At 35.0% G+C, this 24514-nt stretch overlaps 2 protein-coding genes across 4 annotated transcripts in view; both read right to left on the reverse strand.

The window, feature by feature from the left end:
• grm4 (glutamate receptor, metabotropic 4) overlaps positions 1-11887 on the reverse strand; it is a 265644-nt gene extending 253757 nt beyond the window's left edge. Inside the window, exon 1 of one of the 2 annotated variants that reach the window (XM_021476905.3) lies at positions 11002-11887. In XM_021476905.3, the coding sequence (XP_021332580.1) occupies positions 11002-11529 (528 nt within the window). In that variant the 5' untranslated portion in view covers positions 11530-11887. 2 annotated transcript variants of the gene reach the window in all.
• The window catches only part of im:7151449, a 264905-nt gene continuing 251392 nt past the window's right edge, over positions 11002-24514 (reverse strand). For both annotated transcript variants that reach the window (XM_073954532.1, XM_073954531.1), the window contains one exon: positions 11002-11887. In XM_073954532.1, the coding sequence (XP_073810633.1) occupies positions 11761-11887 (127 nt within the window). In that variant the 3' untranslated portion in view covers positions 11002-11760. The remainder of the gene's footprint in view (positions 11888-24514) is intronic.

The following is a 24514-nucleotide window of genomic DNA, read 5'->3' on the forward strand; positions in this document are numbered from 1 at the left end:
GGATGGATGGACTGACAAATGGACTGGATGGATGGATGGATGGATGGATGGATGGATGGACGGATGGATGGGATGGATGGATGGATGAATGGATAGATGGATGGATGGATGGACTGAATAAATGATCAGTTGAATTGGTGGTTGAATGGATAGACAAACGGATTGACCGACAGACAAGTGGATAATAGACAAAGTAATTGAAGGAATAAATGATTGTATGGCTGGATGGCTGGCTTGATATATGGATGGATAGATGGACAGACGGACTGATAGACGGACAGATAGATGATAGACAAAGTAATGGATAGAATAAATGACTGGATTGATGGATGGACAGATGTATGTATGGATGACGAAGCAAGAAACATAAAAATTATAAGGTGGATGGATGGACTGGATGGATGGATGGATGGATGGATGGATGGATGGATGGATGGATGGATGGACAAACGGGTGAAAGGACGGATAGACGGATAGATGATAAACAGACAGATGGATGATAGACAAAGTAATGAATGGAATAAATGATTGGATGGATGGAAGGAAGGAAAGTTGGGAAAAATACCTAAGCCATGTTTTAAGTCAATCATCCACATGCATTTGGACCAAAAATAATAACAAAACAATATGATCACTAAAATAAGAGACCGCCACTGTTTAATAGTCTTGCTGTTAACCCAGTACAGTTCTATGACCCACAAAACTATTTCTGATGGTCTGTCATACCATAATTTCTAACAGACTGTTTGTATAACGACTAATGCTAGGGCAGTTTGGCTTTTATAGCCACAAAAGTAAGAGACTTGATAATAGCCAGAACATTATCACTGCTGTCAGTTCACAGATCCAAAGTGCTTCCGTTTCATTTCAAGTAATTTTGGCACCAAAAAAATCTGTGTTTTTGGATCCAACCGAGCTTCCATTTTTATTATAACAATAAGAGATGGCAGAAGGATGTGGCTGTAATGTTTATGACAGCTGCGGGTTTGACTGAGCAACTCTCTTGTTAGATAAATGATGCTTGCACAATTCCACCAAACTCCAAACAAGAGTTAGTGCTTTTTCTTTCTGACTCCTGCCTCTATTTTGAATGCGCTGTCGGATTTTTCAATGCATGGATGTTGAGGAAGGGTAATTTGCTGCTTCTGGCTGCTGTTATGTAATGCTGATGTGAAATATTAATCATAAAAAGCTCAGGACTGCCAAATCTATGCTGGGGAAAGTGCTTTTTGTTAACCCCCTAAACTGTGTGCAGGTGGCAGAGCTTCCATCTTGAGCAGGGCGTTCTTGCAAGAGTGTGCAGTTTTCTTTCTCCCTGGTGTTTGCCTGTGTGCATGTTTGAGGTGGTGGGCGACGGCTCTGCGTGTTTATGAATGTGCATTTAAGTATGCAAGCGTGCATTTTTTCCCCCCTGTTCCTCGGCCCTACAGAGTCCATAATTGAAAACTAGTGAAAAGCAAGCAAAAGGCCAATAGCTGCATTCGACCAGAGAGCGTGTTAAATTCTGTGAGACTGTCTGGAGCAAAAAATGCTTTTGCTGATGCACAAATTCTTTTACTGCCTTGGGAAAGCATACATCAGTTCTTTGAGCAGATGTGGCAGATATTTACAGTTTTTACTCTGTGTAATTCATACAGACTCCTGCTGTGCTTATGAAAATACTGTAGTGCTATCAGTACAGGGATGCTATAAGATAATAACTCTATGGTCCTTTGATATATATATATATATACATCGAGACAGTAAAGGTGGACTCGTTGTTTCGTATTTTCCCTAACCAGACAACAGTTGTATTGGTTCCATATGCAATCTCTGATTAAAAAGGGTTTCATTGTGCATGCAATATTTTTAATGAAATCACCTAGTTAAAGCCTTTCAAATGAATCACATTTTTATAAGACAATAATATTTATATGCCTTAACTGAGAATAAAAACTTGAAAAAAGACATAATCAGTAGATTCCCAGGTAGCAAAGAATTCTAGCCCAGATTTGGCAAAAAGCTGGCACAGCAGGCATTCGTCATGTGGGCCAAACATGGCCCAGGTTTAGCTAAGGTTGCACCGTCTTACAGGAGGCACTCAAGATTTGGGCCAGATATCAAATGTAGTGTTTGGCCCAGATGTTTAAATGTATATGTGGGCCATGTAAGATTGGCCTTACTTGACCCACTTTTAAAATAAACTTAAATTATTTTTGAGCAAAGTAAAAATTCTATCAATCAGGTTGCTTCAAGAAAAAGCACAGCCATAAAGCGAAATGCTTCATGGGTTTATAAAAAACATTCCAGTTGTGACACACCAACACATCAGGCCCAGTTCAGGCCGAGTTATAGGTTATTAACTTGGCTGAGACTTGGCCCAGATATGCTCTATGTTTGCCGCTTGTGCAGACTTGGTCCAGTCATGTACTGTAATTCACTGCGGTATGTGGGCTAAGCAAATGCTGAAGGTGTGGGCCAGATCTAGGCCAGAGGAATGTTGCAATGGGGGTTAGGTTAAGTAAAGAAGCCTATTGCAAAAATATCCAACACAGGCTTATTGGAAATTCATGCTTCAGATACATTTTTTGGAAAACTACAAAGGTGTATATAAATGTTTGAATGCAGTATGAAGGTAAAACAAATGCTACGAAAGGCCAGTTGTGGAAAGAGTACTGAAAAATCATACTCAAATAAAAGTATTACATGATTTGTTATTTTACTTAATTTTTTTTTGCCAAAAATGTAGTGCAAGTAGAGTAAAAGTATTGGTTGTAAATATTACTCAAAATATAAGTAAAAAGTAGTCATTTCAAAAGTACTCAAGAGTAAGGAGTAATGAGTATTACGCTGTAAAAAGCTTATATATTTACATGTATTTTGTACACGTGTGTGCAAACGTAACATTCTGTAGTGCATCGAGTTATTGCCAAGCAGGCACACAACATCATAAGACGTTAATATTAGATTAGATTTAGGTTGTGATGTCAGATGACCAAAATTCAATGTCTAGCCAGCGTCTAGAGACAACATTGTTTTGATGTCCAATAATGGCATCAAATCACGTTGATATTTGGTTGATTTTAGGTTGTTAGCAAGTAACCAAAATCCAACATCGAGCTAACATCTCAAACCAACATCATATTGACGTCAAATACTGACATTTATTCATCAGGTATGGCAACCAAAATCCAACGTCTGATAGACATCATAGTGTTAACGTCCACACAATGTCAGGCTGTAATATCAACAAATAAACGTTGATATTCGGTTGGTTTTAGGTTGGACATTAATGTTGGCCTGACATTGCGTTCTAATGTCAACCCGGTTTTCATTTCCAAACAAAATGTAACGTTCCCACGACGTTGGGGTGTGACGTCAATCTGACGTCATGTTGACATCTTGTGCCTGCTGGGTGTTTAAGGCCATTTCAGTCATCATACAGTAAACATCCGTCATCTTCTCATCAGAGACATGCATCTAATCAGTCCCTGGGTCAATGAGTGTACAGATTTTGGACATTTTCTTAGACACTTTTAATGCTTCCAATCAGTTTGCAGCATTTATAAAGGCAACGTCTTGAGGTAGTTCATTATGATGCGATGTACCTTCACAGGACTGATTTGTCTAATCCCCATAGACAAGAACAGAGTAGTGACTGCAGGTTGAAGAAAAATCATGGAGTAAAAGTTCCGATACAGCACTAAAAATGTACTCAAGAAAAAGTAAAAGTACATTTATAAAACTACTTAGTAAATTACAATTTCTGAGAAAAAAACTACTCAATTACAGTAATTTAAGTATTTGTAATTTTTTTACCTTACACCACTGCGAAAGGCTAATTATATTTAGAGGGACATGTTATTGACATATAATGGATTATACACAGCCTGAACTCACAAGGAAATGTAACTATTTTACATTTTGTCAGTTTAGTGGCTAATTCGTACAAATTCAAACAAGTTCAGTCGAATTAAAATGTACAACTTTTGGCACCAAACCCCAACCCTAAACCCAAACATCATTGGGGCATAAGCTAATTTTACTCAATTGTATTGATATTCCAGTTTATATAATAGTTTATATAATAGTCACATAAATTGAACTCGCATCTTTGGACTGAAACATAGCTAATGACCATGTGCTGAGTTGATAAGTTCATTTATGAAGGAAATTATATATATATATATATATATATATATATATATATATATATATATATATATATATATATATATATATATATATATATATATATATATATATATATATATATATACATATACATATATATATATATATATATATATATATATATATATATATATATATATATATATAAATATATATATATACATACATATATATATATATATATATATATATATACATATATACATACATATATATATATATATATATACATATATATATATATATATATATATATATATATATATATATATATATATATATATATATATATATATATATATATAAATAAATATATATATATATATATAAATAAATATATATATATATATATATATATATATATATATATATATATATATATATATATATATATATATATACATACATATATATATATATATATATACATATATATATATATATACATATATATATATATATATATATATATATATATTTATATATATATATATATATATATATATATATATATATATATATAAATATATATATATATATATATATATATATATATATATATATATATATATATATTTATATATATATATATATATATATATATATATATATATATATATATAAATATATATATATATATATATATATATATATATATTTATTTATATATATATATATATATATATATATATATATATATATATATATATATATATATATATATATATATATATATATATAATATAATATATGTCCTTTAAATGATTGCAAACACATTTCTATTGATCATACCATTGTCATAAAGACTGCTATTCTGTGTGAAGCATAATTACTGCACTTAATTTCTTTCTAGCTTTGATGATGTATGTGGATGTCAGCTGCTTTTCAGTCTCAAATAAATTAATGTTTTGAACAAATTAGTTGAATTAATGAGATGATGTCTCATAAAACATTCACTTAAATGAGACAGCAAATTATTATCCATGAATTATCATTGAATAAATAAAAACACTGATTGATTTAGCTACTCTAGAGATTCTAATTATTGTTTTGATTTTGAGATTCTGCTTTTCATCCCTGTTAGCTCAAACAGATAAACTGTCAGTATTAATTAAAATCAAAATTACTTGAAGTTTTGATATCTACAGTAAATATAAATGCTTTTTTATATTTAGCTTTTAATCAGTTTTATTTGCAATCTGACAACAAGTTTGTAGATTTCGAATTTACTTTACTGTTAATTTTTTTAAGTATAATCTTGACAAGCAGCTTTCAAAATTGCATTCTATTCTCATTCAGGTAGATCAGAGCTTGCACCTTCATTACCTAACATGCGGATAGGAGGACTGACTTGCCTCAAAGGGATTTTATATGTACCACAGTACTGAATGATTACACACTTGGCTACTTCAAAGACTGCCATGATATTACTACAGTACATGCTTAAAATACCGTGGTAATCATACCATAGTACTTTTGTCAGCGAGGACTCACAGTCTAATCCAACATTTCTCAGTCAAATGAAAACATCCCTCTTACCAGTCCTTTTTTACTCATTGTACTATGATGGTCAAAGCTGAAGCCATTATCTAAGTGGATTATAAAAAAGATTGCATCAGCTCTGACTGAAACCTTCTTTCGGGCTTCCGATAAAATGGCTCTGAACATTCTGGAAGGAATGAGGGTGTGTTGCAGATGAGCAGAGCAAATTATGAATGACTAAGGAATCAATGCATTTACACTATGCATAATACTGTATAGTGCTGGATAGTGCGGTTTAAAGTATAAGTGAGGTGCATCTCCTTTAAGGGAACACTTCAGTTTTTTGAAAATAAGCTCATTTTACGGACAGCCCATTGAATCAGTGGTTAGCACTGTCGCCTCACAGCAAAAAAGGTTGCTGGCTCAGGTCCCGGTAGGACCAGTTGGCATTTCTGTGTGGAGTTTGCATGTTCTACCCATGTTGGAGTGGGTTTCCTTTAGGTTCTCCGGTTTCCCCCACAGTCCAAAGACATGCGCTTTAGGTGAATTGAAAAAACTAAAATGGCTGTAGTGTATAAGTGTGTGAGAGTGTTTGGGTGTTTCCCAGTGCTTTGGTTGCAGTTGGAAGGGCACAAAAACATATGCTGGATAACTTGGCCATTCATTCCACTGTGGCGACCTCTGAAATATCGAGGGGTCGAGGGAAACAAAATGAATGAATGAATGCTCAAGTTATATAGTAGTTAAACCTATAGCTAAACAGTTTAGTTTTACCATTTTTGAATCCAAAAGTCTGGCATGAGCACTTTTAGCTAAGCTTAGCTTAACTTAGCTTAGCATAAATCATTAAATTGAATTAGACCATTAAGCGTAAAAATCAAGGACCATTGCTAAATATCATAATATCATTGCGCCTGTTGCAGGCATGGTAGGGGCAGCAAAGTACCTTAATTAATACACCAGAATGAAAGTTCCTAGCCATATAGGACAGAAAATAGTACTTTTTTTATCATTGGTCTTATTACAAGATGTAACTACAGTCAAGTCAAGCTTTAAATAACACATTTATCAAACTCATTTTTTAAATTGTTTGATTGACATGCTAATAATGTAATACAATTCAATGATTGATGCCAAGCTAAGCTAACAGGATTCCAGCCAGACCTGTACATCAGCTGAATGGATTTAACCTCAACTGTTCAGCTGAACATAGGCTCATTCTGAAAATGTAGCCCTATATACATTTCTGGGGATGGCAAATTATGTAGCCAGAAGTACATATGGCTGCATGTCGTCTTTAAAATCAACGCTACGGGGCGGTATGACGCCATTCCTTTTAGCGCTTGCCAGCTGACCGCTAACCTCAGTATGGACATCCTACCAGTTTGTAGCTCGGCAGTAGATTTGAGATGCAGAGAGGAGTTGACCATGAAGACGGGGTTTGAGTCTGGCAAAGAACGTATTCAGAAAGCGAGCAAGACAAAAACAGAAGCAAAAATAAAATAAACAAGTAAATAACAAGGTGAGAATGAGGTGAACCTTGAAAACGTGGTAAAAATCAGCCGAGCGCTTTTCTTTTTTTGGATTGCTTTTTAAAATTGTTGGTTGGGTTTAGAGAAGGGGTTGGGCAGGTCAATAAGTGCTTTAGTCAACACTATTGGTTGGATTTAGGGAAAAAGGAGGGTGGGTCAGTCAATCATTCAGTCAGTCGACAGTGGCTTCTGGTGGATTTACGTGAGAACAGCAGGCATGAATGGCACTCCCCAGAGAAATTTGAGATCTGAAAAAGCGTACACAGCGGCCTCTGGTGGATTCGTGAAAACAAACGGCAAAAAAGTTGCTTCTAGGACGTACTTGCGGATCTCTAAACATGTAAATAAGGGTACGTAATCAGAATGAGCCTGGGTTGGTTTAGCTCTAGTAGTTGAGCCTATTAACAAAAAAAAACAAAAACAAAACTGTTTCTTTAGCCGCAACGAAGGTGGGCAAGGTTAAGACAGAAGCAGTGAGCACTTCTAAAAGAAAAACTTTCCGTTGATCCAAAGATCTTCATAAGAGGTTTTGACAAAAACACTCCACCTGCAGTCAGAACTCCCCTGCTGCCCTGTCGCTGCACCTGCTGCCTCTATTTCTAAATAACACCAGTGTTTTAGCTGTGAGCTTTAAATGTGCTTATATCAGCACTCAAGCTCGAGGCCTGTCATCTCCACGCGCCACTGCTGAGGTTCCTCCGCCTGCGATCTGTCTTTGATCACAACTCTCGGGCTGATGAATGGCACCGTGTAGTCGGCATTTCAGAGGGTAAATATCCATTAAACGTTGGGCATCTGTCTTTGGGCGGCTTGGCTGAGGAACGAACGAGAAGCAGCCTCGCTGACGCCAGGTCAGTGCTATTCTGAGGTGAATGTGGAGTTCTGCATTAATCATATGCCTACGCTATGAACAGATACAAATCTGAACTAAAGTCTGACACAAAAATCCCTTACGTAACAACGGCCTCCTGTAAAAGCAGCGGTATTTGATATGATAGGCTGAAGAGTAAATCAAGTGATGCATGCAAAGGGTTCTAAAGAGCTTCTTTAATGGTGACCCTAGAGCTATACTTTCTCTTATTGTCAGGTTGATGTTCGCAGTGCACAGATTCAATTAAGAATTCATGAATTACATATACAAGACATGCTACAATACATCATTCTACACTCATAATCCACATTTCTCATCTATATCCCATACTGAATCTGTTCGCGGGTGTAAAACGGTTTTATTTGCATATTCAGATTCTCCCCGGAGGTGATCATCAAAGTGTGAAAGTGTGTAGTTAAACATTCATCAAGATGAAGAATTACCCCCTTACTGAACAATGTGAAAAGAATCAGATCTTGAAGTAGTGTATTGTAATGTGTAAACCCCCTCTTTACCTTCATCCGTTTAGTGCACTAAATACTCAGTTAACATTTGTTTGGAAATAGGCCATGTTTGCATTATCAGAGTCTTGAGATGAGGAATGCTACAGTCTTTGTTTGGTTATGGCTAAGTGAATGTTAGAACCCTCAGATTGCTTTCTTATCAATTATACATTCTCTGGGACACTGTGATCTACCCTGCCTACCAATGGAGAGGATCAAACGGCGGTGAAAGAAAGATACAGATGCAACAGTGGCTAAATCTAATCTCACACATCAGCGTATTCATTTCAAACCTGTGAAAAGACCGGTACACCTAGCTTTCAGCATGTTTTGTTTACAAAGCTGATCTGCTGGTGCCAAACCAGGCTTCTTAACTTGTTGATGCAGCTAGACCTCCATAACATGCAGTTGATGGTGGACCATTTGTGTTAATTTATATATTTTGTTGTTTTCTTTTATATAAATGTATATATATAATATTCTTTGTTTTGTGTGAAATGTGTCATAGCATGCCCTTTTTACTGGATGTAATAGAAGTCTCAGATGTCTATAATGGCTGTTTCTCAATTCCAAGAACGCAGAGAAAGTACTCGTGTTCTTGTGAAATGCGTTCTTGCCAGGTTACCTCAGAAGAACGAACTCGGAAGACTGTGAAAACACAGAATGCGTCCTCTGGGAAATGAGATACTGCGTTCTTCCTGATGGTCATGTGACCTTCACGCATTTTTCACTGAAAAGTATTTAAAAAAATACAGCATTCATTCAACTATTACGTGTTTTCCCCTTTCAATATATATATAACATGCACAAAAATCTTAAAAATATAATTTGCATCCCAGCAGGCACAGGAAGTCAACATATCGTCAGATTCATGTTGTACCCGAATGTCGTGTGGCTTTGCATTTTGTTTGAAAATGAAAATCAAGTTAAAGTCAGAACCCAACGTCAGGCCAACGTCAATGTCCAACACCTCACAGACATTGCATTTGAATTATTTACAATAAACAAGTGATAGAATATAAACATCTAATGATGATACAAATTGATGTTGTGTGGCGGTTAACACTTTGACATCTATTAGACATTAAATTTTGGTTGTCATACCTGATGAATAAATGTCATTACTTGACGTCAATATGACGTTGGTTTAAGATGTTGGCTCTGCATTGGATTTCCAACACAACCTAAAATCAACAAAATATCAACGTCTTTTGACGTTGTTATTGGACGTCAAAATAAGATTGTCCTTACCTAAATCTAACCTAAAATTACCGTATTTTAATGTTGTGTATCTACTGGGACAATACAAATAAAACATATTTTAATACAAATTTCTGCAAATAAACACCCTTGTTGTGTTTATGCCTCTATTAAGAATTTCATGTTAATGTCTACTTTTATCATCTCATTTAGGGATACTTCTGAGATAAATAAGTTATATCTCTGAACTTTAATTAAATGAATCTATATAAAATGCCTTGCCTCCCACTACTTTATTTAGCAGCAATTACTTTTGGGACTACTTGAGCGAGTTCTGCGCTCAAGTCTGCATCAATATATCCTCGATATCAAGAATGCATCCAAGTTCTCTCAGGCATCCTCAGTTCTTGCGGTCTCGAGTTTTGTAACTGAACTTAGGCAGTTGATGATGTTACACAAGAACATGAGGACACAAGAACTCTGAACAATGCATATTGAGAAACAGCCAATGTGTCTGTCAAGTTTCAGTTGAAAACATCTGATTATTTACTACTGTATCCCATGCACTTAAAGCCCTTTTTTGGGTGAAGGCAAAAACACTGTTTTCATGTGTGTCTCTTTAAATGCAAATTAGCTGCTGAAATAAGCTGCAAAAATAGCAACACCAACAAAACATCTGCATACATTTTGACTGCATTTCAACTCATCTAATCACGGTGTGTATCAAAAATATATGATATACTTATGCACAAATCTAGCAGATGCCATGTAATGTAAACATTAACTACTAACTCTTTCAACTGTTAAATACACAGTAGATTATGCCAAAAAAAATAAATAAATAAATAAAATACACAGAAAACACACGTATAAGCTTACACAATATTGGAAATGTCTATAAACATAGCAGTCAGGGAAGAAATAATGTGTATCATTGTTTCAGATCTCCGAAACAACGCCTTTTGGACTTGACAACAATAAATGTAACCCAACAAGCTCTCGACTAGCACATTAATATGTATGCATATTTGTGCATAATTGTATTGCTTTTTAACTTTAATAACATAACAGATACTAAAGCTGCATCCCAATCAATAACATAAAAGATACTAAAGCTGCATACCAATCACCAGTAAACTAGTTGACTAGATCAGCACAAAACCAGCCTGCACCAGCATAGAAATATGTCATTATCAAGTTCCCTCCATCAAAAATAACAGAATAATGCTGATATTCTTACCTTAAACAGACGGAGGATATTAGCCACCATTATGGACACAGAGCTGGACGATGCTCCAATGACACCAACCACCCTTTCTGGCTTGGTAATGATGGGCGATCCTCCACCTTGGCACTTCACATCCGTGCCGTCCTTTTCGATGAGTGCCTGGACAAAAGTGAGAGACTGCTCCAGAGCGTGAGTGTCCCGTGAGCACGTGTCCAGAATGCGGGCACCCAGCGTGATATTAGGGAGCAGTTCGTGGTCATTGTTGATGCGGTCCAGAGCAAAGAGCATAGCTTCCAGACGATGAATCCCCTTTTCCTTTTTTAACTCACCACAGGCTTTGCCCTCGTGACCCCGAGCGTGAACCGGAAACAGGCCGCCCAATGAAATGTCCCCATCAATTCGGATAGAGTTTAGATGTGTGTGGCCTGGACCTTTGGTCCGTGCAGCCAAAGCAGTCATGAAGAGGTAGAGAAAAACTAAAGCTGAGCCCTGACAGTGATGATTGCTCCATCCAATCATTTTCCCCATGGCAGAAGACATTGCAGCAAGTCAGACTTGATGTCTATTTTTAATCTGAGATATGTCACTTCTGATTGATGAATCAATGAAGACACCCTTTCACAGGGCACAATCTTTTAAAGTTCATAGCTATGTCACGTTGCGGTGCGTTTGTAACTGAATGGAATGCTCATCAGCTTCTTTAGGCAGCGGTTCTGAGTCAATCTGCTTTATATCTCCAGTCAGGGAACTTCCTAGAGTCCTTTGATGAGATTAAAGGTGAACCAAGCGTCTTTGGTCCCTTGTTCCCTGTAGGTTTCCAATCGGCCTGTCTCCTAGTGGGGAAGGTTGGGGGTCTTGTGCTGAGAACACAAAGCTTCGCCCACCTGTGAGCGCCTTCCTGGAAGAAACGATAGGAAGAAAGGAATGAGTAAGCACTAGAGAAAGGCGATACAGTCAGATGTTTCAGTGTCAGTTTGGGCATTGCAGCGCTTGTGTTCTTTGCCTTAAACTTTCCTTTGCAGCATCTCGCTCCAAACAGCTTTCTTACTGGAAACTTCTGCTTTTCTCACATGCACCCTCTCTCTCTCTCTCTAGCTAGCTCTCTATAGTTTGAATTTAAAACGTTGCTATGGGCTCCCAAGGTCGAGAGAAATATGCTTTGGCTCCCACATGTCTCTTTTCAGCATTCTGAATGAAGGAGCTGCATTCCAATGAAGAGCTCCTATCCAGCGAGAGAGAATTATCTGCGTAATGTGCTGTTTTCGTTTTTGGCCCCATCTGAAATGACAAGCTCTGATAAAGGAAATGAGTAGGGATGATGAAAATTGTTCCACGCACACCGCATACTGACATAAAGCAGATCCTTTAATCAGTTCCTGCAACGGTCACCTTAGGATATTCAAAGTTCCCGGAATGAATTGTTACTCGTAACCTCGAGGTCATTAATTACTTTAAGAAATTAGATTTCGTTTGTGCGACACTGATCTCGATGAGTTACTTCCTGCAACTTTGACAGACACCGTTATCATTACTCCTCTAATCGTTGACTAATTGGGTTAAAATTTACATACTGGAAGAATCCATTAGGTTTTTGTATTTGCAGTGTGCATGTGAATATATTTGAGCTGCCTCCGATTTTCGCTTTAATGATGAGTGACGAATATACTGAATTAACAGCCATATTTTTAATGCCTATCAGCTGTGGAACAGAATATTTATTTTTGGGTAAGGGTCTTTCAGTTCAGTTGATGTTTACTAATTCAATTTTAAATACTGCATATGCAAAACCTTAATAAAAACTTTTCATTATCAGTCCTTAAATAGGTTGTTTTCACATGACATCACTGATGATTCACGAGACCCAGATGGAGGGCAGGAAGTGATTCTTCTACATAGCAATCCCTATCAGAACATCAACATGTTTCAGTTTTATGTTGTTTATAATTGTTAAAATTGTCCAAAATAAGAAATGCCAAACAGCTTTTCAAGAGTTCACACTTAGCTGATAATTGATAATAAAGCTTGTTTGGCATGTTGTCCCGGGAGAGAGCCCTGAGCTTATGAGATCCTTGAGCCCTGGGCTCCCTCCTGTTTGCAGGGCGAGAGGGGAGCTCAGGTAGATCTCGATGAACTCCCCCCGGCTTATTTCAAACTAAGTGATGGATATGGATGACTGAGGAGATGTGTACTCGCTAAGAGCTTGGCTATAGTATCAATTTTGTGTGTTCAATTTACTTGCACTGGAGAACTCGAGGAAAACCCACGTAAGCACAGGAAGAACGAGCAAACTCTGCACAGAAATGCCATCTGGTTCAGTAGGGACTCTAACCAGAGGCATTCTTGCTTTGAGGCAACAGTGCTAATCATTGGACCGCCGTGTCACACGAATGGAAAGTAGGGGGATTGGGGGTGGGGGGTCCTTTAAGACGAAGATATTGAGATAAGAAAACTCCAGTTATTTATAGTGGGTTAGGAATCATCTGATTTTAGAATCAATCATGAGCTAATGCGGAGTAATCATAAGGACGTGATCCTCTCGAAATGAGTTATAAATAAACTTCACTTATTGACTTATAAATGTTTTGCTTATAAAAAGTTCAAGAAACTGGCTGAAAAATATAAGGCGGCATGTAATAAACATTTATTCAAAACACCCAAGTTTCCAAATGTTTTTTGAAAGCGATAATTCGTTTGACAGCACAGCTATATGTGTAAATTTGTTAATGTATTATGTAAAAATCAGATACAAACAACAACACACTTTTACAAAATCCAGGAGAAATAATGTACCCTGCTATGTAATCGCTGCAATGAAATCTCTGTGTTGTTTTGCAGTAATCCAAGTCTTTACTGGCGATTTGGCGCAATAAACAACCATAATGTGAACATCGAGATGCACAACAGCGTTGAATGTTTGTTTGATGGTTAAGTTCATCGACAGAACAAAAAATTAAATGCGACCTTTGCAACAAAACTAGAAGATTATTATTCTGGAGCAGGCGTGTTTGATTTGGGAGAGGTAGAAAATGTGTACTGTTGGTGTGCCTTCAGGAACAGGTTTGGAAAACAGTGATCTAAGCATTCATTCATTTTCTTTTCGGCTTAGTCCTTTTATTAATCTGGGGTCGCCAGAGCGGAATGAACCACCAACTTATCCAGCATATGCTTTATTCAGTGGATGCTCTTCCAGCTGCAAACAATCACTAGGAAACACCCATACACTCCCATTCACACACATACATGATCTAAGCAATACATGTAAAGGTATATTTCAACAATGTATCAAAGTGCAAGAGCCAATTTTATGTTTAGATTGAGATGTTAATGTAAACGCTGCCTTATGTGCATTAACATGTTCTCATACAACTGTTTATAGTGTTGATTGCATCTAAAATTAAACAGCTATAAAATGTAATAGCTTGGGCTCAATAATTAACTGTTGCCTTTGATATTATTGCATTGTGCAAACAATAGGGCCCACCTTACAGTAGTTTCCAGCATTACCTGAGGTTTTAATTCGTCAGAAAATTAAAAGAGATCCAAATTTATGCCAAAGTTATTTTGTTAGATTAGCTCCAGATTTGGCTTCAGTATTGATATATATATATATATATATATATATATATATATATATATATATATATATATATATATATATATATATATATATATATATATATATATATATATATATATATATATATATGTGTGTGTGTTTTTTTTTCTTCTGGAGAAAGTCTTATTTGTTTGTTTGTTTGGCTAAAGCAAAAGCAGTTTTTAATTTTTTAAACACCATTTTCAGGACCAAATTGTTAGCCCCTTTAAGCTATATTTTTTCCAACAATATACAGAACAAACCACCCTTATGACATTACTTGCCTAATTACATTAACGTGCCTAGTTAACCAAATTAACCTAGTTAAGCCTTTAAATGTCACTTTAAGCTGTATAGAAGAGTCTTGAAAAATATCTAGTCAAATATTATTTACTGTCATCATGACAAAGATAAAATAAATCAGTTATTAGAAATGAGTTATTAAAACTATTATGTTTAGAAATGTGTTGAAATAATCTTCTCTCCGTTAAACAGAAATTGGGGAAAAAATAAACAGGGGGACTAGTAATTCAGGGGGGCTAATATATATATATATATATATATATATATATATATATATATATATATATATTTATATATATATATATATATATATATATATATATATATATATATATATATATATATATATATATATGTATGTATGTTATAATATAAATATAATATTGTAAGGCTTCCTATAGAAAATATTAATTGTGAGGGGTGTACTCATATGTTGAGCACTGTGTATATACAGTAGTCTGAATAATTTGCCCCCTGATTATTTTTTCCCCCAGGTTTAGCATAAATAAGCACACCCCCTTTTTAAAATGAATATTTTTATTCATTTCTCAGTGAATATAAATAAGACAGATTTATTTAACAGATATATTTATTAAAATAATATTTTAGTGACAGGACGTATTTAGAAATTGAAAGATAATGCAATTAAATTTAAGCAAAATATTGCAAAAATAAATTACAACCTAAAATATTTTAACTAAAATTTTCCTTTTGTTTGGTTCTCTTGATTTTTCCTCTTTTTTAAATTTATATGTAATATATTTCTATAACATATAAATTTGGATGTACTACCTTTTAAACCATTATCATAAGTTATTTAGTTGAATAAGCTATAGATTTGGCTTCAGTACTGAATAATCTTGGGTTCATGCAATAACGGTTGTTTTTGACATTACTGTAATGTGCAAACAACAGGGGTCACTGTAGTTTCCAGCATTACTTAAGGTATTATTTCTTAAGTAAATAAAAATGTCAGTAAACTACTATCAAACAGAACAGTGTAACCTGTACGCCCCTACTGAAAACATTTCGAACTGTGACTTAAAAACTGAGGTATGGCCCATCATTTCTGTGTACTGTTACACCCTTAATGCCTACACAATACTGTTTTCATGCACCATCATGATTCACTGCTTGACTTGTTTTCACCTCTTCCAGCACAGTGGAGATATATATTTTTCTGCCACTTTATTTTGTATATGCAGTGTTCAAATCTTGTATCACAGTAATGTTTATATTTAATGATCATTATGAAATGTGCAGTTACTGCCTTGCATACCTACATAAAAAAACTGTTTCTTGCAAACAATTATTTCCAAAGCCTTGATCACAGGATTTTTTTTCACCTCACTTATTTACAAGGTGACAGAAACAGCCTGAAAATTCTCTTTCATGGTTTTGTAAGTTTAACTGACCTGCTCTCATTCTATCTGTTTTTTTCTTATCTCATTCTGTCTTCCCACCTCTTCTCCTATTAGTACACCATACGCTGGCTCCACACTTCTCCTCCAGTGCACAGGCACTTCAAAGAATTACAACAGGGCCTCTGAAGTGACTCTGAAATGCATTTTCAATGTTGGCAAATGTGCTTTGATATTAAAGAGTGAACTGGGGAATCCTTCCTCTGGGAACAGAAGAAGTTTGCGTGAGAGACCACGGTGAGGCTTGAAGCACATGTTTCAGTCTCCCACGCTCACTGCTATGAGAAACATTGCCAAACACGTGAGAAACAAGATACATTCGAAGGTGTTTTTCTTGAATCATTTCCTATTATGTGTTGTTAACACTTACCAACTAGATCAAAGTAACAATACAGTACTAACTGAACTGCATTGGAACCAGAATAAGAAAAGAGCTTTATTGCCAAGTATGTTTACACATGTGAGAAATTCGTTTTAATGATAGAAGTTTCCACAGCGCAACAGATTATTAATACATACATAATAATATAAACATACATACATAAATATACAGTTGAAGTCAGAATTATTAGCTCCCCTGAATTATTAGCTCCCCTGAATTATTAGCTCCCCTGTTTTTTTTTTTCCACCAAATTTCTAATAACTGATTTATTTTATCTTTGTCATGAAGACAGTAAATAATATTTGACTAGATATTTTTCAAGACACTTCTATATAGCTTAAAGTGACATTTAAAGGCTGAACTATGTTAATTAGGTTAACTAGGCACGTTAGGGTAATTAGGCAAATAATTGCATAATGGTGGTTTGTTCTGTATATTGTTGGAAAAAATATAGCTTAAAGGGGCTAACAATTTGGTCCTTAAAATGGTGTTTAAAAAAAATTAAAACTGCTTTTATTTTAGCCGAAATTAAACAAATAAGACTTTCTCCAGAAGAAAAAAAATATCATCATAAGACATACTGTGGAAATGTCCTTGCTCTGTTAAACATAATTTGGCAAATAAATCAAAACGAAAAAAAAAAAAATCAAAAAGGTGCTAATAATTCTGACTTCAACTGTGTGTGTGTGTGTGTGTGTGTGTGTGTGTGTGTGTGTATATACACATTTAATACATTTATTCTATATATATATATATATATATATATATATATATATATATATATATATATATATAGAGAGAGAGAGAGAGAGAGAGAGAGAGAGAGAGAGAGAGAGAGAGAGTTGTATACATATACAGTGTTCAACATAAAAGAGTACACCCCATTTTGAAAATGAATGGTTTTATCCATTTCTAAGTGAATAGGTAATATATTTCGGGGCAGTTTGAACAGAACAAATGTATTAAATGGATATATTTATTAAAATAATATCTTAGTCACTGAAAGTCTTTACAAACAGAAAGAGGATACATTTAAATGTATGCAAAATATTGGATAAAAATTTATAAACTACAAAATATCAACAAAATTTTATTTATTCTTGAATTTTGCCCTTTTTAATTTTTTCTATTTAATATTTTCCCCTAACATAAATTTGGGCTACTGATTTTGTACTGTTATCAAGTTATTTTGTTAGATTAGCTCTAGATTTGTCTTCAGTACTGACTAATCTAATGTATATGCACTAATATAATATTGTAAAGCTTCCTATGGAAAATATACATTTAAATGAGATATTTGTGGGGGTCTACTCCACAAATATATATAAATATATACACTCTATATATGTTGAGTGCTTTATTTACAGTTGAAGTCAGAATTATTAGCCCCCCTTTGAATTTTGTTTTCTTTTTTAAATATTTCACAAATTATATATAACAGAGCAAGGACATTTCCAGAGTATGTGTGATGATATGTTTTCTTCTGGAGTAAGTCTTATTTGTTTTATTTTGGCTAGAATAAAAGCAGTTATCATTTTTTTAAAACACAATTTTAAGGACAATATTATTAGCCTCGTTAACTAAATTATGTTTCGTTAGTCTACAGAACAAACCATCAGTATACAATGACTTGCCTAATTACTCTAACCTGCCTAGTTAATCTAATAAACCTAGTTAAACCTTTAAATGTCACTTTAAGCTGTATAGAAGTGTCTTGAACAATATCTAATCAAATATCATGTGCTGTCATCATGGCAAAGATAAAATAAATCAGTTTTTAAAGATGAGTTATTAAAACTATTATGTTTAGAAATGTTTTGAATAAATCTCTCTGTTAAACAGAAATTGGGGGAAAAAAAGACAGAAAAAATAAACGGGGGGTGGGGGGCGAGCTGGTTATTGATAATCCAGGGGGGGCTAATAATTCTGACCTCAACTGTATACATACAGTATATATATAGATGTATGTACAATATATAAGTATATATAATATTACATTCCCCACACACAAACAGGTCTCAAGAGCTTTTTTTTTTTTTTATCTACCTATTTTAATGCACATTTTGCAATATTGCATGCATACATTTTGAAAATGAGTATAGAAAACGTATGTGCTCAATTGAGTAGAATAAACATTTTATCTAAGACAAAAAATGTGTAAGTGGAAAAAAAAAACAGTATATGAATCAAAAAAGTCAAGTGATTTCGTTTAAACAGATCATTTGATAACAAAAGGCGTGATGGGACAACATTAAAGGTCCTGTGAAGTGCTTTAAAATACGCATTTTTATCCAATGTTTGTAATCTCAATTGAAACACGAAGAGTGGGTGGGACATAATGTAGCTACTCCCCTTTTTTAAAAAACGGTCAATAACGTTTTCATCACTGCTTCTACATCAATAGAAGCTTCTTGAAGGGGGTGGAGCATGTCAGATACTAGAGAGCTTTTGATTGGTTATGATTTGATGAGAAACTAAAGTATGAGGTGACGTAAATAAAACTGTTGATCCATTTAGGCAGAAGTGACAAACTACAAGCTTTACATGTTTATATAATGCATCATATTTTATATGTTCTAAACACAACTTTTTCACTGTTGGAGCACACTAGCTCATAGACATCTTAAAAACTAACAATACATTGTACTGTACAATATTTGAAATCTTGTTTTGGTCATTCTAAAATGCCTTGGCCAAAGTCAGCTATCAAAGTGATTCAGAGTTCAACTGTTTTGACCCAAAGAGCTGTCTCACACCTCCAAAACCCACTGCCTGTTCATTACATTACTTCTTTTGAGGTGCAAGTCCTTTCTTTAATAAGAATAAAGACTCACAGTGGATACTCTTAGAAATTTGCTGCCAGTTCATCAGAAACTGACTATTTTGTTCTCTTTGACTCATTGGATAGAAATGTTGCTTTATGTACAAATGCTTTATGCAATATTCCAGTTTTGCACGTAAATTAAATGAAAACACAGATATTGTGAAGTAATTAGTGAGTAGTTTGTAGTTTAGCTCGAGTTACTTCCCAAAGAAGGGTTGTTAATAAACTCCCTGTGATTTTTGAGGGGAAGCCAAGCTTGTTAGGTGGCTGTTGACCCATATGAAGCTGTCAGCATGATCTGCGATCATTGCTGTGATTTGCGGGGAATGTCAGCACTACCACAGAAGTTAATTTAATTCATTAGTTAAAGTTAATTGACACTGCATGGCTGTCTGAGGATGTAATGGAGATATAATAAGCGCTGAGAGTTTCTATCAGCAATAGGCTTGGAATCAAAAGCGGATAACAGCAATTATACTTTTTTTTTTTTTTTTTTTGCTCTATGTGAGGTAATTTCCACATCGGGAGCGCTATCAGCAGATTGGTGTATTAATTAAAATATTTTGAATTGTTGAAAGTTGTCTGGTTAATAAAGTGGCAGATTTACAGTGCATCTGGAAAGTATTCCTGCTTCACATTTTCCACATTTATTTATGTTACAGCCTTATTCCAAAGTGAATTAAATTAATTTATTTCCTTAAAATTCTACACACAACACCCCATAATGACAATATGAAAAAAAAGAGATTTCTAAAATTGTTGCAAATTCATTAAAATTAAAAAAACTGAAAAATCACATGTACATCAGTATCCACAGCCTTTGCTGTGAAACTCTAAATTGAGCTCAGGTACATTCTGTTTCCACTGATCATTCTTGAGATGTTTCAGCAGATTAATAGGAGCTCACCTGTGATAAATTTGGTTGATTGGACATGATTTAAAATGGCATACACCTGTCTATATAAGGTCCCAGGGTTGACGGTGCATGTCAAAGCACAAACCAAGCATGAAGACAAAGGAATTGTCTGTAGATCTCAAAGACAGGATTGTCTCAAGGCACAAGGTTGGGGAAGGCTACAGAAACATTTCTGCTGCTCTGAAAGTTCCAATGAGCCAGTGACCTCCATCATCCGTAGGTGAAGATATTTGGAAGCACTAGGACTTTTCCTAGAGCTGGCCGGTCATCTAAGCTGAGTAATCGGGGGAAAAGGGCCTTAGTCTAGTAGGTGATCAATAACCCAATGGTCACTCTATCTGAGCTCCAGCGTTCTCCTGTGGAAAGAGGAGAACCTTACAAAAGGAAACCATCTGTGCAGCAATCCACAAATCAGGCCTGTATGGCAGAGTGGCCAGACGGAAGCCACTCCCTGCCTGGAATTTGCAAAATGCATCTGAAGGACTCCCAGACCACAAGAAACAAAATTCTCTGGTCTGATGAGATTAAAATTAAACTCTTTTAGGGGAATGCCAGGCGTTACGTTTTTAACAGGCTAAGCAGGAACTGGAAGACTAGTCAGGATAGAGGATGTAGCAATGTACAGAGACATCCTGAATAAAAACCTGCTTTAGAGTGCTTCCAGCAGGACAATAACCCAAAGCACACCTCTAAAATATCAATGGAGTGGCTTCACAACAACTCGGTAAATGTCCATGAGTGGCCCAGACAGAGCCCAGACCTAAATCCTATTGAACATTTCTGGAGAAATTCTGAAAATGGCTGTACACCGCCGCTTCCCATACAACCTGATAGAGCTTGAGAGGTCCTGCAAAGAGGAATGGGCAAAAAAATCACAAAAACAGGTGTGGCACGCTTGTGGCATCATATTCAAAAAGACTTGAGACCTTAATTGCTGCCAAAGGTGCATTAACAAAGTATTAAGCAAAGGCTGTGGATACTAATGTACATGTGATTTTTCTGGGGTTTTTTTTTTATAAATTTGTAACAATTCAAAAAAAATATTTTCACTCAGTGTCATTATGGGGTATTGTGTGTAGAATTTTGAGAAAATAAATGAATTTGAACCATTTTGGAATAAGGCTTTAACATAAAAAATGGAAAAAGTGAAGCGCTATGAATTCTTCCTAGATGCACTGTAGGCCTATTGTTGTGTGTGCAATGTTTGTATATTTAAGTTGGGGGTCGCGAGTCACTAGCATTGTTTTTTTAGGGTTGCGGGCTGAAAAGTTTAGGAACCCCTGCGATAAGACACAATACACAAACATTTAGGATATATTTCTTTAAAGATAGTCTTAATGTCTAATACTAAAAAAATATGTTTTTGGACTTTTTGACTAGACAAATAACAAAAAGGAACCTTGAAACTTAAACTTGTATGGCTACTAAATTAATATTGTCAACAGAAAATCATTACAGCCTTCAATTTTACAGAATAAACGGGTCACATCTAAGGTTGTAGTTTCTCTGAAAAGCTAGAAAACATTTTTAATGCTGGTTTTTCACCTTTATAAACTATTACAGCTTATATGCAACTAGTGCATTTATATTAGTATATGATCTAGTAAACTGTACTTGTACTTAAAGTGATAGTGCACCAAGAATGAAAATACCCTCCTCATTTACTTGTCCTTCACTTGTTCCAAACCAATTTGTTTTCTTCTGTCAAACACTTAAGACTATATTTTAAAAGAGCTCCAAGTTGGCCTTCTTGCAAGATGTAAAATAAGTTGTTTGTGTCTCCAGGATGAATCTGTAAAGTTTTAGGTGAAAATCCCCATTAGGTATTTTATTATACCCTGATGAAAAAGTCAGAGGGAACTGCAAATGTTTTGCCATTGTTTCTTTAAATAAAAATGAGCCGGTTCTCCACCCACACACACACCCACACCCACACACACCCACACCCACACCCACACACACACACACCCACACCCACACCCACACACACACACACACACACACACACACACACACACACACACACAAACACACAAACACACACACAGGAAAAATGGTGGGTTTTACACAATCAATTTGTGTTGGGACAACATGAATAAATTATGATAACTTGTCAGTTTTTACAAATTTAAGTGAATTAAACATGAAACAAGTTAGTTGTTACAAAAACCGACTAAACGGGTAAATATACTACTGTACAGAGATTATACTTACATTATTATAGAATTATTATACACTGTATGTTTCATACTATTCATTCATGTTGTCCCAAGAAAAGAAAAAAAGATTAAGTTAACTTAAGTGAACTGAAAATAAAACAATAATGTTGTCCTAAAAAACATTTGAGCTCCTTTTAAACAAGTAGTTTGAACAAACAACAAAAACAAATTCAGTGTAGCCAAGTTACAATACAAAATAAACCTGATTTAACATCCACAAACCAGGACTCCAGTTGTGTGAATGAAGCATCCTCGTTTGTAGTTGTTTACACTATGCAACTACATTTTTCTGAGCCCAGAGGTTATGACTTACAGTTCAAATGTTACATAGAGTACCACTCACTGCTTCTTGAAGTGCAATTTGATCACAAAAGATAATTTAATTCCATTAAATTCCATTGTTTTATTTTTATTTTTTGTTTTAAGTCCTTGTATCTTGTAGCCATGATTATACACGTTAATACTGAGACTGTCAATCAATATCCATGGATGGGTAAAATCGCATTGCTATGTCATGGTTGACCTCAAAATCGCTGGGATTTGGATCTTATAACGTCATGAAATTTTAAATAAAAGTCTTGTGTTTTTATCACTCCATTATAACTGTGCACACACTATACTATACACACTATAGTAGTCCCTCAATATGTGCAGGAGTTACGCTCTAAAAATAACGAGCAATTAGCGAAAACTGCAAAGTAGTCAACTTTATTTTTTAGTTGTTATAGATGTTTTAAGGCTGTAAAACCCCCACACTAAACACTCTGTAGACTTTTCTCAAACAGACAATAACATTTTTACACTTTTCTCCTGTTTAAACACTCAAAGTTCAAACATTTGTAGAAAAACAAGTCCAGTATTATAGAATGAAACCAAAGATCAAAACCATTTGATCTTCATTTATTTATTCCACAATGGCGCCCTACAACCACGCAACGTCTACCTTCCTTTAGCATGAAGCTGTAATGACTGTGCATCATGCACTTTTGATTCACATTTCTGACCAAGCAGCTTCCAAAACTTGATTTTGCATGATTGATGCTCTTTAAATTAATTTGGAAAATGGTAGCCATGGATTTTCATACTATTATTTCCCTAATATGGATGTCAATGGGTACCACATTCAAACATTCTTTTATTTCTTTCTTTATTTTATTTCTTTATTTGTGTGTGTGTGAATTAATCCTTCATACCTAATAAAATAACCTTTTTTTTCTGTAAGCATATAGCTGTAGATTCATTTCAGGTAAAGTTTGGAAATTACAGACATCTAATCATACTGTAAACAATAGGTTTATGACAGTCTGAAATATCTCTGAGCATCTGCTCCTTAAAATAGTCTCCTACATTAAGTCATAGCATGAAACTTGATTTCTAACCAGGAGCACATTATAGCCAGCGAGCAAGCAACCATTAAATTCCTTGAGGAAAAGAGAAAGCAGCTGGAACAGACATTTTGTTCGCCTATAAAGTAAAAAAAATACCTTAGATGTAAACACTTTGTCTTTATTTGACATATATAAGATGGGAAGAGTGTCAAAACAACTTCCATACTAGAACAGCGATACCCACTTAAGAAATCTTACAAATGAGCCAACAAGCAGGCAAAGACTTTGTGTTGCATGCTATACTCTAAATAATTCTGGCATCCATTTGTTTCCTCACAACAGCCGAAACGATGTTTAATTGGTCAATAAAAAAGCACCACACACATAAAAGTAGCACTCAATGCTATACTGGTACGTTGCAAATTAAAAATGATGCTGCACATTACAAATGCTGAATTTTATAATTTATTACTGTAAATGAATATCCTAAACACTCACCGGCCACTTTATTATGTACACCTGTCCAACTGCTCTTTA

The sequence above is a fragment of the Danio rerio genome, chromosome 6 (assembly GCF_049306965.1).
Source record: "Danio rerio strain Tuebingen ecotype United States chromosome 6, GRCz12tu, whole genome shotgun sequence".
NCBI classification, from domain to species: domain Eukaryota; kingdom Metazoa; phylum Chordata; class Actinopteri; order Cypriniformes; family Danionidae; genus Danio; species Danio rerio.